This window comes from Ranitomeya variabilis, chromosome 6 (assembly GCF_051348905.1).
Source record: "Ranitomeya variabilis isolate aRanVar5 chromosome 6, aRanVar5.hap1, whole genome shotgun sequence".
NCBI classification, from domain to species: Eukaryota; Metazoa; Chordata; class Amphibia; order Anura; family Dendrobatidae; genus Ranitomeya; species Ranitomeya variabilis.
The window spans coordinates 16,249,688-16,267,765 of NC_135237.1; the positions used below are offsets into that span (position 1 = coordinate 16,249,688).

An 18,078-nucleotide genomic window follows, 5' to 3' on the forward strand; every position below is an offset into this window, starting at 1 on the left:
CACCATAACATTTTTAATGGCTTCAGAAAGACCTTCTCTGAAATTTGCAGCCAGGGCACACTCATTCCATTGAGTAAGCACCGACCATTTCCGAAATTTTTGACAATACAACTAGGCTTCATCCTTGCCCTGAGAGAGAGCCAGCAAGGCCTTTTCTGCCTGGTTCTCAAGATTAGGTTCCTCATAAAGCAATCCAAGCGCCAGAAAAAACGCATCCACATTCAGCAATGCAGGATCTCCTGGCGCCAGGGAGAAAGCCCAATCTTGAGGGTCGCCACGTAACAGGGAGATAACAATTCTAACTTGCTGAGCGGAATCACCAGAGGAACGAGGTCTCAAAGAAAGAAATAATTTACAATTATTCTTAAAATTCAGAAACCTTGATCTATCTCCAGAAAACAACTCAGGAATAGGTACTTTTGGCTCAGACATAGGACTGTGAACAACAAAATCCTGAATGCTTTGCACCCTTGCAGCAAGATGATCCACACTAGAAGTCAGACTCTGAATATCCATGTCTGCAGCTGAACTCAAAGCCACCCAGAGATTAAGGGGATGAGAGAAGCTGGACAGACTGTAGCAAAGGGAGAGGAAAAAAAAAAATTGTACTCAGGACTTCTCTTATCCCACTTCTGCGATGCATTAAACACTTTTTGGCCTGCTGTACTGTTATGATCCTTAGTGGCTGAGGATCACAGAATTAACTAGCTAAGTAACTGAACATAGAACGAGCTCTAGGGAGGTGGTAACTGGACTGACCGCAAATCTGATCCTAACCAAACACACTGAAGGTAGCCGGTGAACGTGCCTAAATTCCTGGACGTCTCGACGCAGCCTGAGAAACTGGCTACCCCTATAGAGAAAGTAAGACCTCACTTGCCTCAGAGAAATTACCCCAAAGATATAGGAAGCCCCCAACAAATAATAACGGTGAGGTAAGAGGAAAATACAAAATGTAGTAATGAAAACAGATTCAGCAATTGAGGCCCATTAATACTAGATAGCAGAAGACAGGCAGGGAACTGTGCGGTCAGTAAAAAACCCTATACAAAATATCCACGCTGAGAATTCAAGAACCCCCACACCAACTAACGGTGTGAGGGGAGAAACTCAGCCACCTAGAGCTACCAACAAGTAAGGAAATCACATATTAGCAAGCTGGACAAGGACAAATAAATAACCAAGGAACATATTGAACACTGATGATCAAAAAATGAACAAACAGAAAACTTAGCTTCTCTTGGAGAGACTGGTAACCAAGGTAGGCAGGAGAGATCAAAATAGCACTGAATACATTGACAGCAGGCAACAACTGATAGTCCAGGTGAACTAAATAGGAAACCAGCTAACATAACGAGACAGCTGATCCAGCCTCAGACCTGCAGAATGACACAAAGAGCCACCAGAGGGAGCCCAAAGACAGCACTCACACAGTACCACTTGTGACCACAAGAGGGAGCCCAAAAGCAGAGTTCACAACAGCAAGGTCCTGGAAGCCTGTGTTGGAAGACCTGGGAGGAGGCTTCCTGGAAAGCACATGGTTTGGACCTGGTGGCCTGTGGTGTTGAACGAAGTCCTGAATAGCACCCAGACAGGCCACATGCCTCTGTGTTGAACGGTCCCAGGGGGGGATGGACGTTCTGAAGACCACAGTGTGATCATGGTCCTGGACAGTCTGGGTTAAGTGCTCCTGTGAGTGGAGTCTTCTTGGAGCACCTGAGAGACTGGGGACCTGGATGATCGGTGATCGGTGTTGGGGAAGCTACCGGCCTTCGGTGGCTCTGGACTGACTGATGTGTGCCGGCCAGGCAAGTTGGTGAACCCCGTAAGGCAGTTTCCCCAGGAGAGAGGTCTGACAAGGAGTCAGCAGATGGAGCAGGAGCTCCCATAAGGTACCTCCATAAACTGTCGGTGCTTGTAACACGAACTGTGTGGTAACCCTCGGCAACTGGTCAGTGAGGACCAGCGTGTTTAGTTGCCACAGAGTAAGGGCTTGAAACTTAAAGTGATGTCCTGGTTCAGTATGTAAATGGACTGCTCGTGGTATGGTTTATGAGGCATAATAAACCGTATGGACTGTTTTGTTTTAAAAAACCGTGCCCGCGTGTTGAATATCGCGGCCAAGCGAGTGTCCCCCAACACACTCAGTAGGAATAGTCTTACATTGCCAATATTTCCACTCTGGTGACATGACAGGAGAATAATCACCTAGGAATTTAGTTTTCTTTGGTGTCATGGAGCCAGACATATTATAAGGTTGCAGAACGTTAGCTAGGAAGTCAAGAAGGGTGGTCACTCAAGATGATGGGGAAATCTCAAAAGATACGGCGACCTAGCAAGATGCCCAATGGATTACATTAGTCTCTTGTGGTGTATATGTGTGGTGCTTTCCATACACAATATTCATCATACAACCAAAACCAACGGTAGCCAAATACTAGACAATCCCACGTTCCTACCTGGTGAATTTAATATTCTATCTTTGCTTCTGGCTGCCATATTGTTTCCAATGATCACTTGGCAGAAAGCAGTGAGGGACGGGGGGTGCTGGCTGCTTGGTGACTACCCAAATGACCTGTCCAGCGGAGATCTCAGCATGCAGAATCGGCCCTGGAATCACACACTGGGACTTCAGGTCATAACTCACATTATGGCTTTCACTTGAGTTTCATTCAGTGCTGTCCCCAAAAAGAGTCATAGAGTCCTACAGACACCCCAAAATCTTGTAAAGGCTTTTATAGTTGCAAAAGGGCCCTGTCTCTATATTAAGGTCCATGGTTGTGGACAGGGATGCCCAATAAGCTATGCATGTTAGCTGTGAGCAGTATGAGCTCCAGAGAGGGTTTCGGCTTAGAATACTCCAATTTACTGAGGTTAAGCAAATGGTGAGGGATTGAAATGAAAAGTGAAGTTGCAGAATGTTTCATAATATCACCAGTGGGTTTTATGTTTGTGATATGGAGCAATGGTGTCGCTTTCACACTGTTACACGCCTGTCTCTGGTCTGGGCTCTCACCTCAGTCCGCTGCCCTCTTTTGTGCTCCATGTTGGGCGTTGCAGGTTCCTCGGCATGTGACATCATCTCCCTAGGTCTTTTAATGCCCATTAGGACACACACCTGCATCTTCTGATTGTTATCTGAGACTTTAGTTTGTTGCTCTCCTGTGTGCACCGTGTTGCCTGTTTTTGCTGACTTTGATGCATCCATCCTGCTGTTCCCAAGATTCCTGAGGGAGTCTCATCCTCGCTGTCCACATGTCACCCTGCCACTTGCACCGACGCTCAGTGCCTGTCTACCCACCTGAACCTGGGGCCTAATGGGTCACCAGGTATGCTGTAATATACACACACAAATTATCACATAATCCTATGTAACATCAATGCCGGCATCCCTGCATGTTTCTCCTTTGTTCTCCCGGCAGGGACGCCGACATACTCACCGCTGTATTTTCTTGGCGGTGTCTCCCTGTCATGCTGCTGTCTCTGGCTCCCAAATTCTGTGCACTTGCTGCTGTACTTGTCTCTTAAAGGGGCACCGCGCACTCTGAATATGCCCCCAGCCAATAGCTGGGAGGTATCTAGTTTTTAAGGCGCACTCCCCTGTAGGGAGGTGCCTGTACAACTTCCTCCTTAGTGTTAATTAGCTGGCAAGGGCTACTCAACTGTCAGGTCCCTTGATCCTGTAGTTATCCTGTTAGAACCCGAACTCAAGATTCTTTTGTGGCCAAGCCCAGAACCTGAATCCTCTGGTCCTTGAGTGGAAAGAGTCTAAACTCAAAACCACACCTGGAGGTCCCTGAACCCTGACACCACTAACTGCGGTACTTCTGCCTGAAGCCACACCTGTGGTACGTGAACCCTCATCTATCAAAAGCTCCATTCTTGGTATCAGGGTGCACTAATAAAACCTAAACGCTTCATTACTCCACCTTCACCAGCCTGAAATGAAGGATTCAGCCACGGGTGTTAAAGAAGGCAGGGTGCGCCAAGAAAATCTCTTCCCACCATTAGTCCACCGCCACCAGCTATTCATACTGCTTCACCTACCAGTATGGTGCCACAGAAATCAGGATCCATCCTCCCGTTGTTCCTCTTCTCCAATAATGGCCCTGGATCTCGTCTGCTTTTACGGTGAAATAAGCATTGCGCACGTCACCAATTTTCTAAGTAACTCTATTTCTAAAGGTGCTATTGCCATGAAATTCTCACCAGATGTCAGTAACAACCCATCCAATCGACACAGGTAAAGAAATGAAACCATAGCTGTTCATAAATTAAAATGGTTGTCCCACGAAAAAAAGTAGATTTTAATTAATAGATCTTGGAAATATAATAATTTCCACAATTGGATGTGTTTAAATAAAATGTTCCTGTGCTGAGATAATCTTATAAATGTGCCCCTGCTGTGTACTGTGTAATGGCCGTGTCTGACTGTGCAGGGACATGGTCTGATCATACCACATCTCCTGGGCAGGGGAGGAAGCAAAAGACTATGCACACATTACAGCTGGGAATCACAGCTGATTCTTTTGGGAAAGCAAACATGTTTCTAAACAACGTTTTACCTCAAGGAAACAATCAGCTGTCATCTTGTGCTGTCCTGTCTGTATACTTTCTTTTGCTTCCTCCCCTGCCCAGGAGATGTGGTATATCCGACCATGTTCCTGCACGGTCAGACACAGCCCTTACACCGTGCACAGTAAGGGGACATTTGCAAGATTGTCTAAAACACAGAATCAATATTTTAAAACACATTCAATTATGGAAATTATTATTCAAAGATCTATTGATTAAAATTAACTTTGTTTGTGGGAAAACGTTATGTGCATCCAAAGAGTTCAATTTTGCTCTCATCTTGTGGGGAGCACCTGGTCGTGGCCGGTTTATGGTGAAATTATGTTCTTTACACTTTCACACTATGACCCCAGCCGTGCTCACTGTAGCCTTCCGTAGTTTAGAAATTATTCTGTAACTAATGCCATCAGGATGTTTTGCAACAAAAAGGTTGCAAAGGTCTTGAGACAGCTCCCTGGTTTTACCTATTATGAGATGTTTCTTGTGTGGCCTCTTGGGGTAAAGAGATCCAATTTTATAGGCCATCAGTTGATATCATTTGTCACTAAGCGGCAAGATTGCTTTCTAATTACTGATAGATTTCAGCTGGTGTCAGGACTTTCCATGGCTAACTCTCTTGTTTTCAACACTTTTTTCCTGTATCATTTCTCATTATTAAACATAATTTATGGACATCTATTGTGATTTCCTTCCTGTGTGCATTGGATGTGTTGTTACCGACATCTAGAGAGAATCTCATGGCAATAGCACCTTTTAGAAATAGATTTACTTAGAAAATTGGTGTTCAATACTTATTTCACCCGCTCAGAGGCGTAGCTAGGGTTTCAACTTAGGGGGGGCGAAACATCTGAGTGGGCTCCTAACCAGCTAACCCTGATTACAGTTACGCTTGCGCACTCTAATTGTGAATATGGTGGAACCTCAGAATATGACCGCACAGTTATAGAAAATAAATCTATATACAAAAATGAACATTGATTTTACCGCCATATTATGACGGTATACAACTTTGATGGTCGCAATACTCTGAGTGCCCCTATAACAACACAGTAATGCTTAAGTGCCCACTTTACATTTAATAATGTCCCTAAGTTCCCTCATGTACTGCTCCATTATACACAGTATGATGATTCTATAACTCCCCGATACACCGTATGATGTTCTCATGGCTCCCCTTTACACAGTATAATGCTGACAGAGCTCCACTATATACAGTGTAATGGGCCAACAGCTCCCATATGCACAATATGCCTTCACAGTTCCCTATACACAGTATGGTGGGTCCATAGCTCTCTTATAAACAGTATGATGGGCCCGCAGCTCCCTTATCACAGTATGATGGGCCCACAGCTTCCTTATACACAGTATGATGTCCCTCACAGTTCCCCTGTACACAGTATGATGGGCCCACAGCTCCTTATACACAGTATGATGGGCCCGCAGCTCCCTTATACACAGTATGATGGACTCACAGCTCCCTTATCACAGTATGATGGGCCCACAGCTTCCTTATACACAGTATGATGGGCCCACAGCTCCTTATACACAGTATGATGGGCCCGCAGCTCCCTTATACACAGTATGATGGACTCACAGCTCCCTTATACACAGTATGATGGGCCCGCAGCTCCCTTATCACAGTATGATGGGCCCACAGCTTCCTTATACACAGTATGATGTCCCTCACAGTTCCCCTGTACACAGTATGATGGGCCCACAGCTCCTTATACACAGTATGATGGGCCCGCAGCTCCCTTATACACAGTATGATGGGCCCGCAGCTCCCTTATACACAGTATGATGGGCCCGCAGCTCCCTTATACACAGTATGATGGGCCCGCAGCTCCCTTATACACAGTATGATGGGCCCACAGCTCCCTTATACACAGTATGATGGGCCCGCAGCTCCCTTATACACAGTATGATGGGCCCGCAGCTCCCTTATACACAGTATGATGGACCCCCAGCTCCCTTATACACAGTATGATGGACCCGCAGCTCCCTTATACACAGTATGATGGGCCCACAGCTCCCTTATACACAGTATGATGGGCCCACAGCTCCCTTATACACAGTATGATGGGCCCGCAGCTCCCTTATACACAGTATGATGGGCCCGTAGCTCCCTTATACACAGTATGATGGGCCCGCAGCTCCCTTATACACAGTATGATGTGTGCACAGCTCCCTTATACACAGTATGATGGGCCCGCAGCTCCCTTATACACAGTATGATGGGCCCGCAGCTCCCTTATACACAGTATGATGGGCCCGTAGCTCCCTTATACACAGTATGATGGGCCCGCAGCTCCCTTATACACAGTATGATGTGTGCACAGCTCCCTTATACACAGTATGATGGGCCCGCAGCTCCCTTATACACAGTATGATGGGCCCGCAGCTCCCTTATACATAGTATGATGGGCCCGCAGCTCCCTTATACATAGTATGATGGGCCCGCAGCTCCCTTATACACAGTATGATGGGCCCGCAGCTCCCTTATACACAGTATGATGGGCCCGCAGCTCCCTTATACACAGTATGATGGGCCCGCAGCTCCCTTATATACAGTATGATGGGCCCACAGCTCCCTTATACACAGTATGATGGGCCCGCAGCTCCCTTATACACAGTATGATGGACTCACAGCTCCCTTATACACAGTATGATGGGCCCGTAGCTCCCTTATACACAGTATGATGGGCCCGCAGCTCCCTTATACACAGTATGATGGGCCCGCAGCTCCCTTATACACAGTATGATGGGCCCGCAGCTCCCTTATACACAGTATGATGGGCCCGCAGCTCCCTTATATACAGTATGATGGGCCCACAGCTCCCTTATACACAGTATGATGGACCCACGGCTCCCTTATACACAGTATGATGGGCCCGCAGCTCCCTTATACACAGTATGATGGGCCCGCAGCTCCCTTATACACAGTATGATGGGCCCGCAGCTCCCTTATATACAGTATGATGGGCCCACAGCTCCCTTATACATAGTATGATGGGCCCACAGCTCCCTTATACACAGTATGATGGGCCTGCAGCTCCCTTATACAGGTCCTTCTCAAAAAATTAGCATATAGTGTTAAATTTCATTATTTACCATAATGTAATGATTACAATTAAACTTTCATATATTATAGATTCATTATCCACCAACTGAAATTTGTCAGGTCTTTTATTGTTTTAATACTGATGATTTTGGCATACAACTCCTGATAACCCAAAAAACCTGTCTCAATAAATTAGCATATCAAGAAAAGGTTCTCTAAACGACCTATTACCCTAATCTTCTGAATCAACTAATTAACTCTAAACACATGCAAAAGATACCTGAGGCTTTTAAAAACTCCCTGCCTGGTTCATTACTCAAAGCTCCCATCATGGGTAAGACTAGCGACCTGACAGATGTCAAGAAGGCCATCATTGACACCCTCAAGCAAGAGGGTAAGACCCAGAAAGAAATTTCTCAACAAATAGGCTGTTCCCAGAGTGCTGTATCAAGGCACCTCAATGGTAAGTCTGTTGGAAGGAAACAATGTGGCAGAAAACGCTGTACAACGAGAAGAGGTGACCGGACCCGGAGGAAGATTGTGGAGAAGGACCGATTCCAGACCTTGGGGAACCTGAGGAAGCAGTGGACTGAGTCTGGTGTGGAAACATCCAGAGCCACCGTGCACAGGCGTGTGCAGGAAATGGGCTACAGGTGCCGCATTCCCCAGGTAAACAGCGGCAGAAGCGCCTGACCTGGGCTACAGAGAAGCAGCACTGGACTGTTGCTAAGTGGTCCCAAGTACTTTTTTCTGATGAAAGCAAATTTTGCATGTCATTCGGAAATCAAGGTGCCAGAGTCTGGAGGAAGACTGGGGAGAAGGAAATGCCAAAATGCCTGAAGTCCAGTGTCAAGTACCCACAGTCAGTGATGGTGTGGGGTGCCATGTCAGCTGCTGGTGTTGGTCCACTGTGTTTCATCAAGGGCAGGGTCAATGCAGCTAGCTATCAGGAGATTTTGGAGCACTTCATGCTTCCATCGGCTGAAATGCTTTATGGAGATGAAGATTTCATTTTTCAGCACGACCTGGCACCTGCTCACAGCGCCAAAACCACTGGTAAATGGTTTACTGACCATGGTATTACTGTGCTCAATTGGCCTGCCAACTCTCCTGACCTGAACCCCATAGAGAATCTGTGGGATATTGTGAAGAGAAAGTTGAGAGACGCAAGACCCAACACTCTGGATGAGCTTAAGGCCGCTATTGAAGCATCCTGGGCCTCCATAACATCTCAGCAGTGTCACAGGCTGATTGCCTCCATGCCACGCCGCATTGAAGCAGTCATTTCTGCCAAAGGATTCCCGACCAAGTATTGAGTGCATAACTGAACATTATTATTTGATGGTTTTTTTGTTTGTTATTAAAAAACACTTTTATTTGATTGGACGGGTGAAATATGCTAATTTATTGAGACAGGTTTTTTGGGTTATCAGGAGTTGTATGCCAAAATCATCAGTATTAAAACAATAAAAGACCTGACAAATTTCAGTTGGTGTATAATGAATCTATAATATATGAAAGTTTAATTGTAATCATTACATTATGGTAAATAATGAAATTTAACACTATATGCTAATTTTTTGAGAAGGACCTGTACATAGTATGATGGGCCCACAGCTCCCTTATACACAGTATGATGGGCCCACAGCTCCGTCATGATTTGGCAGTCTGCAGCCATATAATGTGACTGCAGACATTTATTCCAAGCCTTTATCAATTTTACAGTGCTAAATAGCTTATTATTAAATTATTAAAGCACCACTCTAGCAGGGTTTTTTTCCACCGCTGGAGTAGTGTTTTAAGCGCAAGTCCCCTGCCCCGGTCATTTACTCATCCTCCGGCATATTCACTATTTTGGGGCCCTGCTGCAGTCCCACGGGTCAAACTTGTGAGTGCAGCTTCTGACAGGCCAGAAGTGAGAAGCTAGGTCACAAGCGCTCAATGTAAGACTATGAGGCTATGTGCCCATGTTGAGGATTTGTGTGCGAATTTTTCCTCACCGTTTTTGCAAAATCCACAGGTAAAACGTGCTGTGTTTTACCTGTGGATTTCCCACGGATTTCCTGCGTTTTTTGTGAGGATTTCGCCTGCGTATTTACACCTGTGCAATCCTATACAGGAGCAGGTGTAAAACGCTGCGGAATCCACACAAAGAATTGACATGCTGTGGAAAATACAACGCAGCATTTCCGCACGGTATTTTCCACACCATGGGCACTGCGGTGTTGTGAATCCGCTTTTTGGGCTCCCCTGGTGGTTGCTGGTGGTACTGGTGACTTGTTTGCACTTTGCTTCTTCTGTTCACCTGCTTCCATCAGTGTTTGGGAGTTTCCTATTTAGCCTTGCTCTCCAGTCATTTCCTTGCCGGTCATCATTGTAACCAGAGCCTTCGGTTGCATGTTCCTGCTACTAGTCTGCTGATCAGCTGAGTGGACTTTGTCCTTTTGTTTTGTATCTTTAGTCCAGTTTGCAGTTTTTGTTATTCTCTGTGGCTGGAAGCTCTTGTGGGCTGAAGTTGCCACTCCTGTGTCATGAGTTGACACAGGAGTCTTAAAGTAATTTCAGGATGGTTTTTGAAAGGGTTTTCAGTTGACCGTGAAGTCCTCTTTTGTATCCTTCTGCTATCTAGTAAGTGGACCTCTCTTTGCTAAATCTACTTCCATACTGTGTATGTCTTTTCCTCTTAATTCACCGTTATTACATGTGGGGGGCTGCTATCATCTTTTGGGGTATTTCCCTAGAGGTAAGCCAGGTCTGTTTCTTCCTCTACCAGGCGTAGTTAGTCCTCCGGCTGGCGCGTGGCATATAGGAAGCCGTAGGTATGCTCCCTGGCTACTGTTAGTTGTGTGGTAGATTTAGCTCACGGTCAACTCGTTTCCATCACCCGAGAGCTCGTTCGTTACTTATATGTTTCTTACGTTCCCTTGCCATTGGGAACCATGACACTGCGGATTTGGTTTTCCATAGGTGTACATGGTACTGTACACCGCATGGAAAAGTGCTGCAAATCCGCAACATGTGCACATACCCTGAGAGTGAGAACGAGGCCAGATCAAGGCTCCCACAGACTCACACTGATTAGTGACCTCTGCGCTGCTCCATAAAACACTGGAGCCTCGGACAGGTCACAAACTGCAGGAGACGGAGCCGAGCGGAGTCAAAAACAGCCGAAAACGCCAGAAGGCGAGTATCAGACAGGGGGCAGGGGACGTGGATTTCAGCACCACTCCAGCAGTGAAATAAAAAAAAATGCTGGAGTGGTGCTGTAAATGTGATGCAGCTCTTGGTTACTGTATGCGGCTCCTTATACTAATACTCATAAAGACCCAGGTGGTCCGTATAAAAAGCCCCCTACCCCCCATCTCCAGCCTCCCCAGACAGCAAATATTACATGATGGAGTACATATAATATCAGAACAAAACATTATAATATTCAGCCCCCAGTGACCTGTCCCCCCTCCCCCACTTCAGCCCCAATACCCCCATCAACTCACATCCACCCCTCAGTGCCCTGTCCCACTTCACCCACCTTCAGCCCCCACAACACCCCCATGGTCTCACATTTACCCCCCAGTGCCCTGTCTCCCCTCCCCCACAATACCCCCATGGTCTCACATTCACCCCCCAGTGCCGTCTCCCCTCCCCCACTTCAGTACCCAATACCCCCATCATCTCACATCCACCCCCTCAGTACCCTGTCCCCCCTCACCCACTTTCAGCGCCCACAATACCCCAATGGTCTCACATTCACATCACAGTGACATACCTGAATTTAATAAACCTAAAATGTTCCATCCCCAGCACTTACTGATAAAGTTTGCACTGCAGGACCAGGAAGTGTCAGTGTAATGCAAGATGTGGGCACTAGGACCCAGCGTGCCTGAGCCAATCCCAGCGTGCACAGAGTGAGGAAAACTGCAGCCAGAAAAAGCTTCAGGATCAGGTCAGACGGGCGAAACCATTCTCTGCAGGGGGGAGACTGCAGCCGCCACTGTGCTAATAGCTAGTGTGATATATTAATAACACAGTGTATACCCCGGTGATCCTGTATCCCTTATTTTCATATATTGATGTATAGAGGAAAAAAGACCTTTTATATATATACCTTAGATAATAGAGAGTAGCCACCTGATGCGCTGTGCAAACCTATAGTGAGAACCACTATATACGCTAGATTAAGAACAATGCAATACAGTATGGATTAAAGATAGAAGAAACTATACACCCATGGGAATAGTGAAATATAGCCTTTATTAATGGAATTAATGGTAATGACAAGAATATTTAAAAAATTTTTAAAAACATACACAAATGATCAAACAGCAGGATAAAATTACAGCTCAGTCCCCTTTAAAACATCAGGATTTTGCAAGTTTTTTACTGCAAACTCATACAACACGTGAAGAATATATGCCATATAATAAAGTGACCATGTGCACTGAAAGAATATGTAAAATGATATGTTTCTTTGCTCAATATCGAAATATAAAAAAACCACAAAAAAGTCCTATAAGGTGCAAAACCAAAAGTGCAAAAAAGTGCAGTGCCTTACAAAGGGGTGTAGTCAGCTTATGTCAGCCACTGCTGACCATAGATACCACAACTAAATTGATGCAACAGTGTGCCAAAGAGAATATATAATATAAAGTGCAGAAAAGTCCTGTGCATATGGCACTGTTTCCTATGTCAGCAACTGCTGACCGTAGATACCGTACCTAAATTCGTGCAACACTGTGCCAAAAAATATATACATGGTATAAGGTGCAGAAAAAATATATAATGCGTATATACCTGGGGGGACCAATAGCTTTTCCTGCGCACCCGACGCGCGTTTCGGAAATTACTCTCCTTCGTCAGGGGTAACTAAACCGTAGTAAAGGGGCTTTTTATAGTGGACTATAGCCGAACGCTGCGTCCCGGATCTCTTCGACGCATGCGCGGTCCAGAGGACCGGAAGTTCCGGCGCCCGCGTCACATGACCGGCCGCATGGGGGCGGAGTACCCAGCGTGGCCAAGGATACATGGACGCAGGAAACCGAAGCTCCCGGGCACAGACCGCGCATGCGCACAACCAGGGGACACAGCGTGGGAGAAAAAAATGTAAATAAACAAGCCGTGATCAGATCGTCTGAAGCTTTTGTATATCTTTGTTAAAGAAATATAACCGAAATAGATATTTTGCTGGCTATAACAAACCACCTGGAATAAAATATTCCTGTTCCTATGGATATAACACATCATAAATCGCCAACATATGCACATATATCTGTGCCTATATGGTGCATCCATTAGAAAAAAATGGAATGGAAGAATGGGTAGAGATTATATTGTGGAACCGCAAATCTCACCACAAAATACTAGACACATCATATTAAACAAAACTTGTCAAGAGAGGAGAAATTATAATAAACAAACTACATTGTCTGTAAAAGGAGACAACATTGAAATATATATCTGTCCATATTTTTTATATATGTCTTTCTCAACAATAATTTTTTTCTTTCTATTTTGTGGTTTTTTATATTTCGATATTGAGCAAAGAAACATATCATTTTACATATTCTTTCAGTGCACATGGTCACTTTATTATATGGCATATATTCTTCACGTGTTGTATGAGTTTGCAGTAAAAAACTTGCAAAATCCTGATGTTTTAAAGGGGACTGAGCTGTAATTTTATCCTGCTGTTTGATCATTTGTGTATGTTTTTAAAATTTTTTTAAATATTCTTGTCATTACCATTAATTCCATTAATAAAGGCTATATGTCACTATTCCCATGGGTGTATAGTTTCTTCTATCTTTAATCCATACTGTATTGCATTGTTCTTAATAGCTAGTGTGCAGAGTCTCCGTCAGACGGGAGCATACATTACACTGCTCTGCTCCTATGCGGTGCTCTGCCTCCTCACAGAATTGGCCCCTTCATGTGTCAGGGCCCAGGGCGATGGCCCCCTCTGCCCCCCCAGTAGCTACGCTACTGCACCCGCTGTATATTCCAGCCATGATACCTTGTGCATTTGGGCGCGTTTATTGGACACCGGCGATGTATTGGCAGTTTTTCAGACACTGCACACCTCTTCATCACAAAGTGACCCGACAGATTCCATTTAAAGCTTTAAGTGTAAAATGAGACCCAAATTCTACGAAGTGAGTGTTTTTTGTGCTGTTTTTTTTTTTTTTTTCTTTTAAACACATTTCTCTGGCTTTGATGTTCCCGCTGGCTTTAATATACAAAATGATATTTGGGATCAAAAACTTACAAAAATATAAAAACTTCATCAGAATCTCCAAAATTTCTAAATATTCATCGCATTACGAACAAAGGAGGAAAACGCAGAGGACGCGTTCATGTCACGACTTTTAAGCTCTGCTGCACATTTGCAGTTCTCGTCGGTCTGTACGGCGTTTTTTTTATGCATGTTCAATCTCTTATGATTGGTACAGTTGTTTTTCTTTTTTTTTTTTACCCCATTGAGACTATGAGGCTGAGCAGAAATATAGCGCAGACAGGGGCGCCGGGTGCTACAGAGGTTTGCTCCAGTTGTTTGGACTCTGTACTCCGCTCCGCCTGTCACCCTACAGATTGTGTACATGGAAGAAATCGTCCTTATATCCCCAGCTAGTCAGCCTGCAAGGGATTGTGGGAGTTGTAGTTCTGGCAGCTGGGCCAGCAGGATGTAGTTGGTCATGTGACCTAAAGTGCAGCAGCTCCAGGCTCACAGAGCAGGAGCATCACCAGCGCCTTCCTGCCAGCAATGCCCTATAGGTGCCCTACTGGTGGTCCATGATGTATGATGGCGCACTGGGGGCGGTGAGTAGTTGCATTAACCCTTTCACAGGATCTGACGTATCTGAGGAATGAAACGCTGTCCATAAATGATCCATACTGCGACAAAGTGTATATGGAACGACACTATGGCCAATGGTGGCGCCACTAAGCCTGAGGTCTATGTCCTAATTTCTGTGCAGCAATATGCAATCTATTGTTCTCTGTTATCAGTCCTCTGGGGAAGGGCGACTGTGATGTTCAAGAACAAGAGAATGTACGACATCGCTTTTTTGTAAAGTGCTGCGGAATATGTCGGTGCTATAGAAATAAGATTATTGTTATTACGATTCTCCAGGTCATTGCGATTACGCTGATACAAAACTTTCACAATTTTTTTTTTCTTATTTAGTTTAGTGAAAAAAAAAATGCAGAAGGTTATAAAGGAAAAAAAAGAAATAAACTTTTTAGTTTTTGTGATAATTTTCCGAGACCCGTCCTGCTGTTACTGCGCTAAGCTGAGGTTTTCAGGGATCCCTATCTGGGGGCTGACCGCCTTTTAGTCGCTCTTTATTATATTTCTTATAGGGAGATGTTGTGAATGGAGAAATGCAGCTCTGGAGATTTTTTTCTCTTTACTGCGGTCACTGCACGGGTTAATAAATTTTAGATTTTGACAGACCAGACTTTTATGGATGTGATGACTCCAAATATGTTTTTTTATTTTTATTGGGGAGAAAAGGAGGGATTTGATAGTTAACAAAAAAAAAATATATATATATACTAGATGGCAGCCCGATTCTAAAGAATCGGGAGTCTAGAATCCATATATACTTTATTTATTCAAATGTAAGAATAATTTGGTGGGCGGGGACCCTCGGCCTCCGATTTGGTTGGCGGGGCCCCACGGCCTCTGATTTGGTGGGCGGGGTCCCTCTGCCTCCGCTTTGGTGGGCGGGGCCGCTCGGCCTTCGATTTGGTGGGCGGGGCTCCTCGGCCTCCGATTTGGTTGGTGGGGCCCCTCGGCCTCCGATTTGGTAGGCGGGGCCCCTTATCCTCCGATTTGGTGGGCGGGGACCCTCGGCCTCCGATTTGGTGGGCGGGGCCCCTCGGCCTCCGATTTGGTGGGCGGGGCCCCTCGGCCTCCGATTTGGTGGGCGGGGCCCCTCGGCCTCCGATTTGGTGGGCGGGGCCCCTCGGCCTCCGATTTGGTGGGCGGGGCCCCTCGGCCTCCGATTTGGTGGGCGGGGCCCCTCGGCCTCCGATTTGGTGGGCGGGGACCCTCGGCCTCCGATTTGGTAGGCGGGGCCCCTCGGCCTCCGATTTGGTGGGCGGGGACCCTCGGCCTCCGATTTGGTGGGCGGGGACCCTCGGCCTCCGATTTGGTGGGCGGGGACCCTCGGCCTCCGATTTGGTGGGCGGGGACCCTCGGCCTCCGATTTGGTGGGCGGGGCCCCTCGGCCTCCGATGTGGTGGTCGGGGCCCCTCGGCCTCCGCTTTGGTGGGCGGGGCCCCTCGGCCTCCGATTTGGTGGGCGGGGACCCTCGGCCTCCGATTTGGTGGGCGGGGACCCTCGGCCTCCGATTTGGTGGGCGGGGACCCTCGGCCTCCGATTTGGTGGGCGGGGACCCTCGGCCTCCGATTTGGTGGGCGGGGCCCCTCGGCCTCCGATGTGGTGGTCGGGGCCCCTCGGCCTCCGCTTTGGTGGGCGGGGCCGGGCCCCTCGGCCTCCGCTTTGGTGGGCGGGGCCGCTCGGCGTTCGATTTGTTTGGCGGGGCTCCTCGGCCTCCGATTTGGTTGGCGGGGCCCCTCGGCCTCCGATTTGGTTGGCGGGGCCCCTTATCCTCCGATTTGGTGGGCGGGGACTCTCGGCCTCCGATTTGGTGGGCGGGCCCCCTCGGCCTCCGATTTGGTTGGCGGGGCCCCTCGGCCTCCGATTTGGTGGGCGGGGCCCCTCGGCCTCCGATTTGGTGGGCGGGGACCCTCGGCCTCCGATTTGGTGGGCGGGGACCCTCGGCCTCCGATTTGGTGGGCGGGGCCCCTCGGCCTCCGATTTGGTGTGTGCTCTGCCTGGGGCCACTGCTCTGCCTGGGGCCCCATATGCTGCCTGGGGCCCCTGTGCTCTGCCTGGGGCCCCATATGCTGCCTGGGGCCCCTGTGCTCTGCCTGGAGCCCCATATGCTGCCTGGGGCCCCTGTGCTCTGCCTGGGGCCCCTGTGCTCTGCCTGGGGACCCATGTTCTGCCTGGGGCCCCTGTGCTCTGCCTGGGGCCACTGTGCTCTGCCTGGGGTCCCATGTTCTGCCTGGGGCCACTGTGCTCTGCCTGGGGCCCCATAAGCTGCCTGGGGCCCCTGTGCTCTGCCTGGGACCACTGTGCTCTGCCTGGGGCCCCATATGCTGCCTGGGGCCCCTGTGCTCTGCCTGGGGCCACTGTGCTCTGCCTGGGGCCCCATATGCTGCCTGGGGCCACTGTGCTCTGCCTGGGGCCCCATATGCTGCTTGGGGCCCCTGTGCTCTGCCTGGGGCCCCATATGCTGCCTGGGGCCCCTGTGCTCTGCCTGGGGCCCCTGTGCTCTGCCTGGGGACCCATGTTCTGCCTGGGGCCCCTGTGCTCTGCCTGGGGACACTGTGCTCTGCCTGGGGCGCCATATGCTGCCTGGGGCCCCTGTGTTCTGCCTGGGGCCCCATATGCTGCCTGGGGCCCCTGTGCTCTGCCTGGGGCCCCTGTGCTCTGCCTGGGGCCCCTGTGCTCTGCCTGGGGCCCCATATGCTGCCTGGGGCCCCTGTGCTCTGCCTGGGGCCCCTGTGCTCTGCCTGGGGCCCCATGTTCTGCCTGGGGCCCCTGTGCTCTGCCTGGGGCCACTGTGCTCTGCCTGGGGCCCCATATGCTGCCTGGGGCCCCTGTGCTCTGCCTGGGGCCCCATAGGCTGCCTGGGGCCCCTGTGCTCTGCCTGGGACCACTGTGCTCTGCCTGGGGCCCCATATGTTGCCTGGGACCACTGTGCTCTGCCTGGGGCCCCATATGCTGCCTGGGGCCCCTGTGCTCTGCCTGGGGCCACTGTGCTCTGCCTGGGGCCCCATATGCTGCCTGGGGCCCCTGTGCTCTGCCTGGGTGTAGGACACTGGTGACGTCACTTATCTCCGGACATTAGCTCCGGACATTAGCTCCGGACATTATCTCCGGACATTAGCTCCGGACAAAGCCACGGAAGTTGGCACAAATTGCAGGAAGTAGTATTCTAGGCAATTATATATTAGATACACTACCGTTCAAAATTTTGGGGTCACCCAGACACCCAGACATTTTTGTGTTTTCCATGATAACCAGTAGCGTAGCTACTGGGGGGGCAGAGGGGGCCGTCGCCCCGGGCCCTGTCACATGAAGGGGCCCACTGGGAGCCAGGGCCACTTCTGTTGGGAGGCAGGACACCGCAGAGGAGCAGAGCAGTATAATGTCTGCTCCCGTGCACGCTATTAGCACAGTGGCCGGCTGCAGTCTCCCTCCTGCAGTGAATGGTTTCGCCTGTGACCTGATCATTAAGCTTTTCCCTGGCTGTAGTTTTTCTTCACTCTGTGCACGCTGGGATTGGCTCAGGCACGCTGGGTCCTAGTGCCCACATCTTTTATTTCACCTAGACACTTCCTGGTCCTGCCTGCAAACTTTATCAGTAAGT

General features: G+C 48.4%; 1 protein-coding gene across 1 annotated transcript in view; it reads left to right on the plus strand.

Moving 5' to 3' along the window:
- LOC143782218 (uncharacterized) overlaps positions 1-18,078 on the plus strand; it is a 58,444-nt gene that overhangs the window by 27,412 nt on the left and 12,954 nt on the right. Inside the window, exon 5 of the mRNA XM_077269429.1 lies at positions 14,405-14,449. Within this exon, the coding sequence (XP_077125544.1) occupies positions 14,405-14,449 (45 nt within the window). The remainder of the gene's footprint in view (positions 1-14,404; positions 14,450-18,078) is intronic.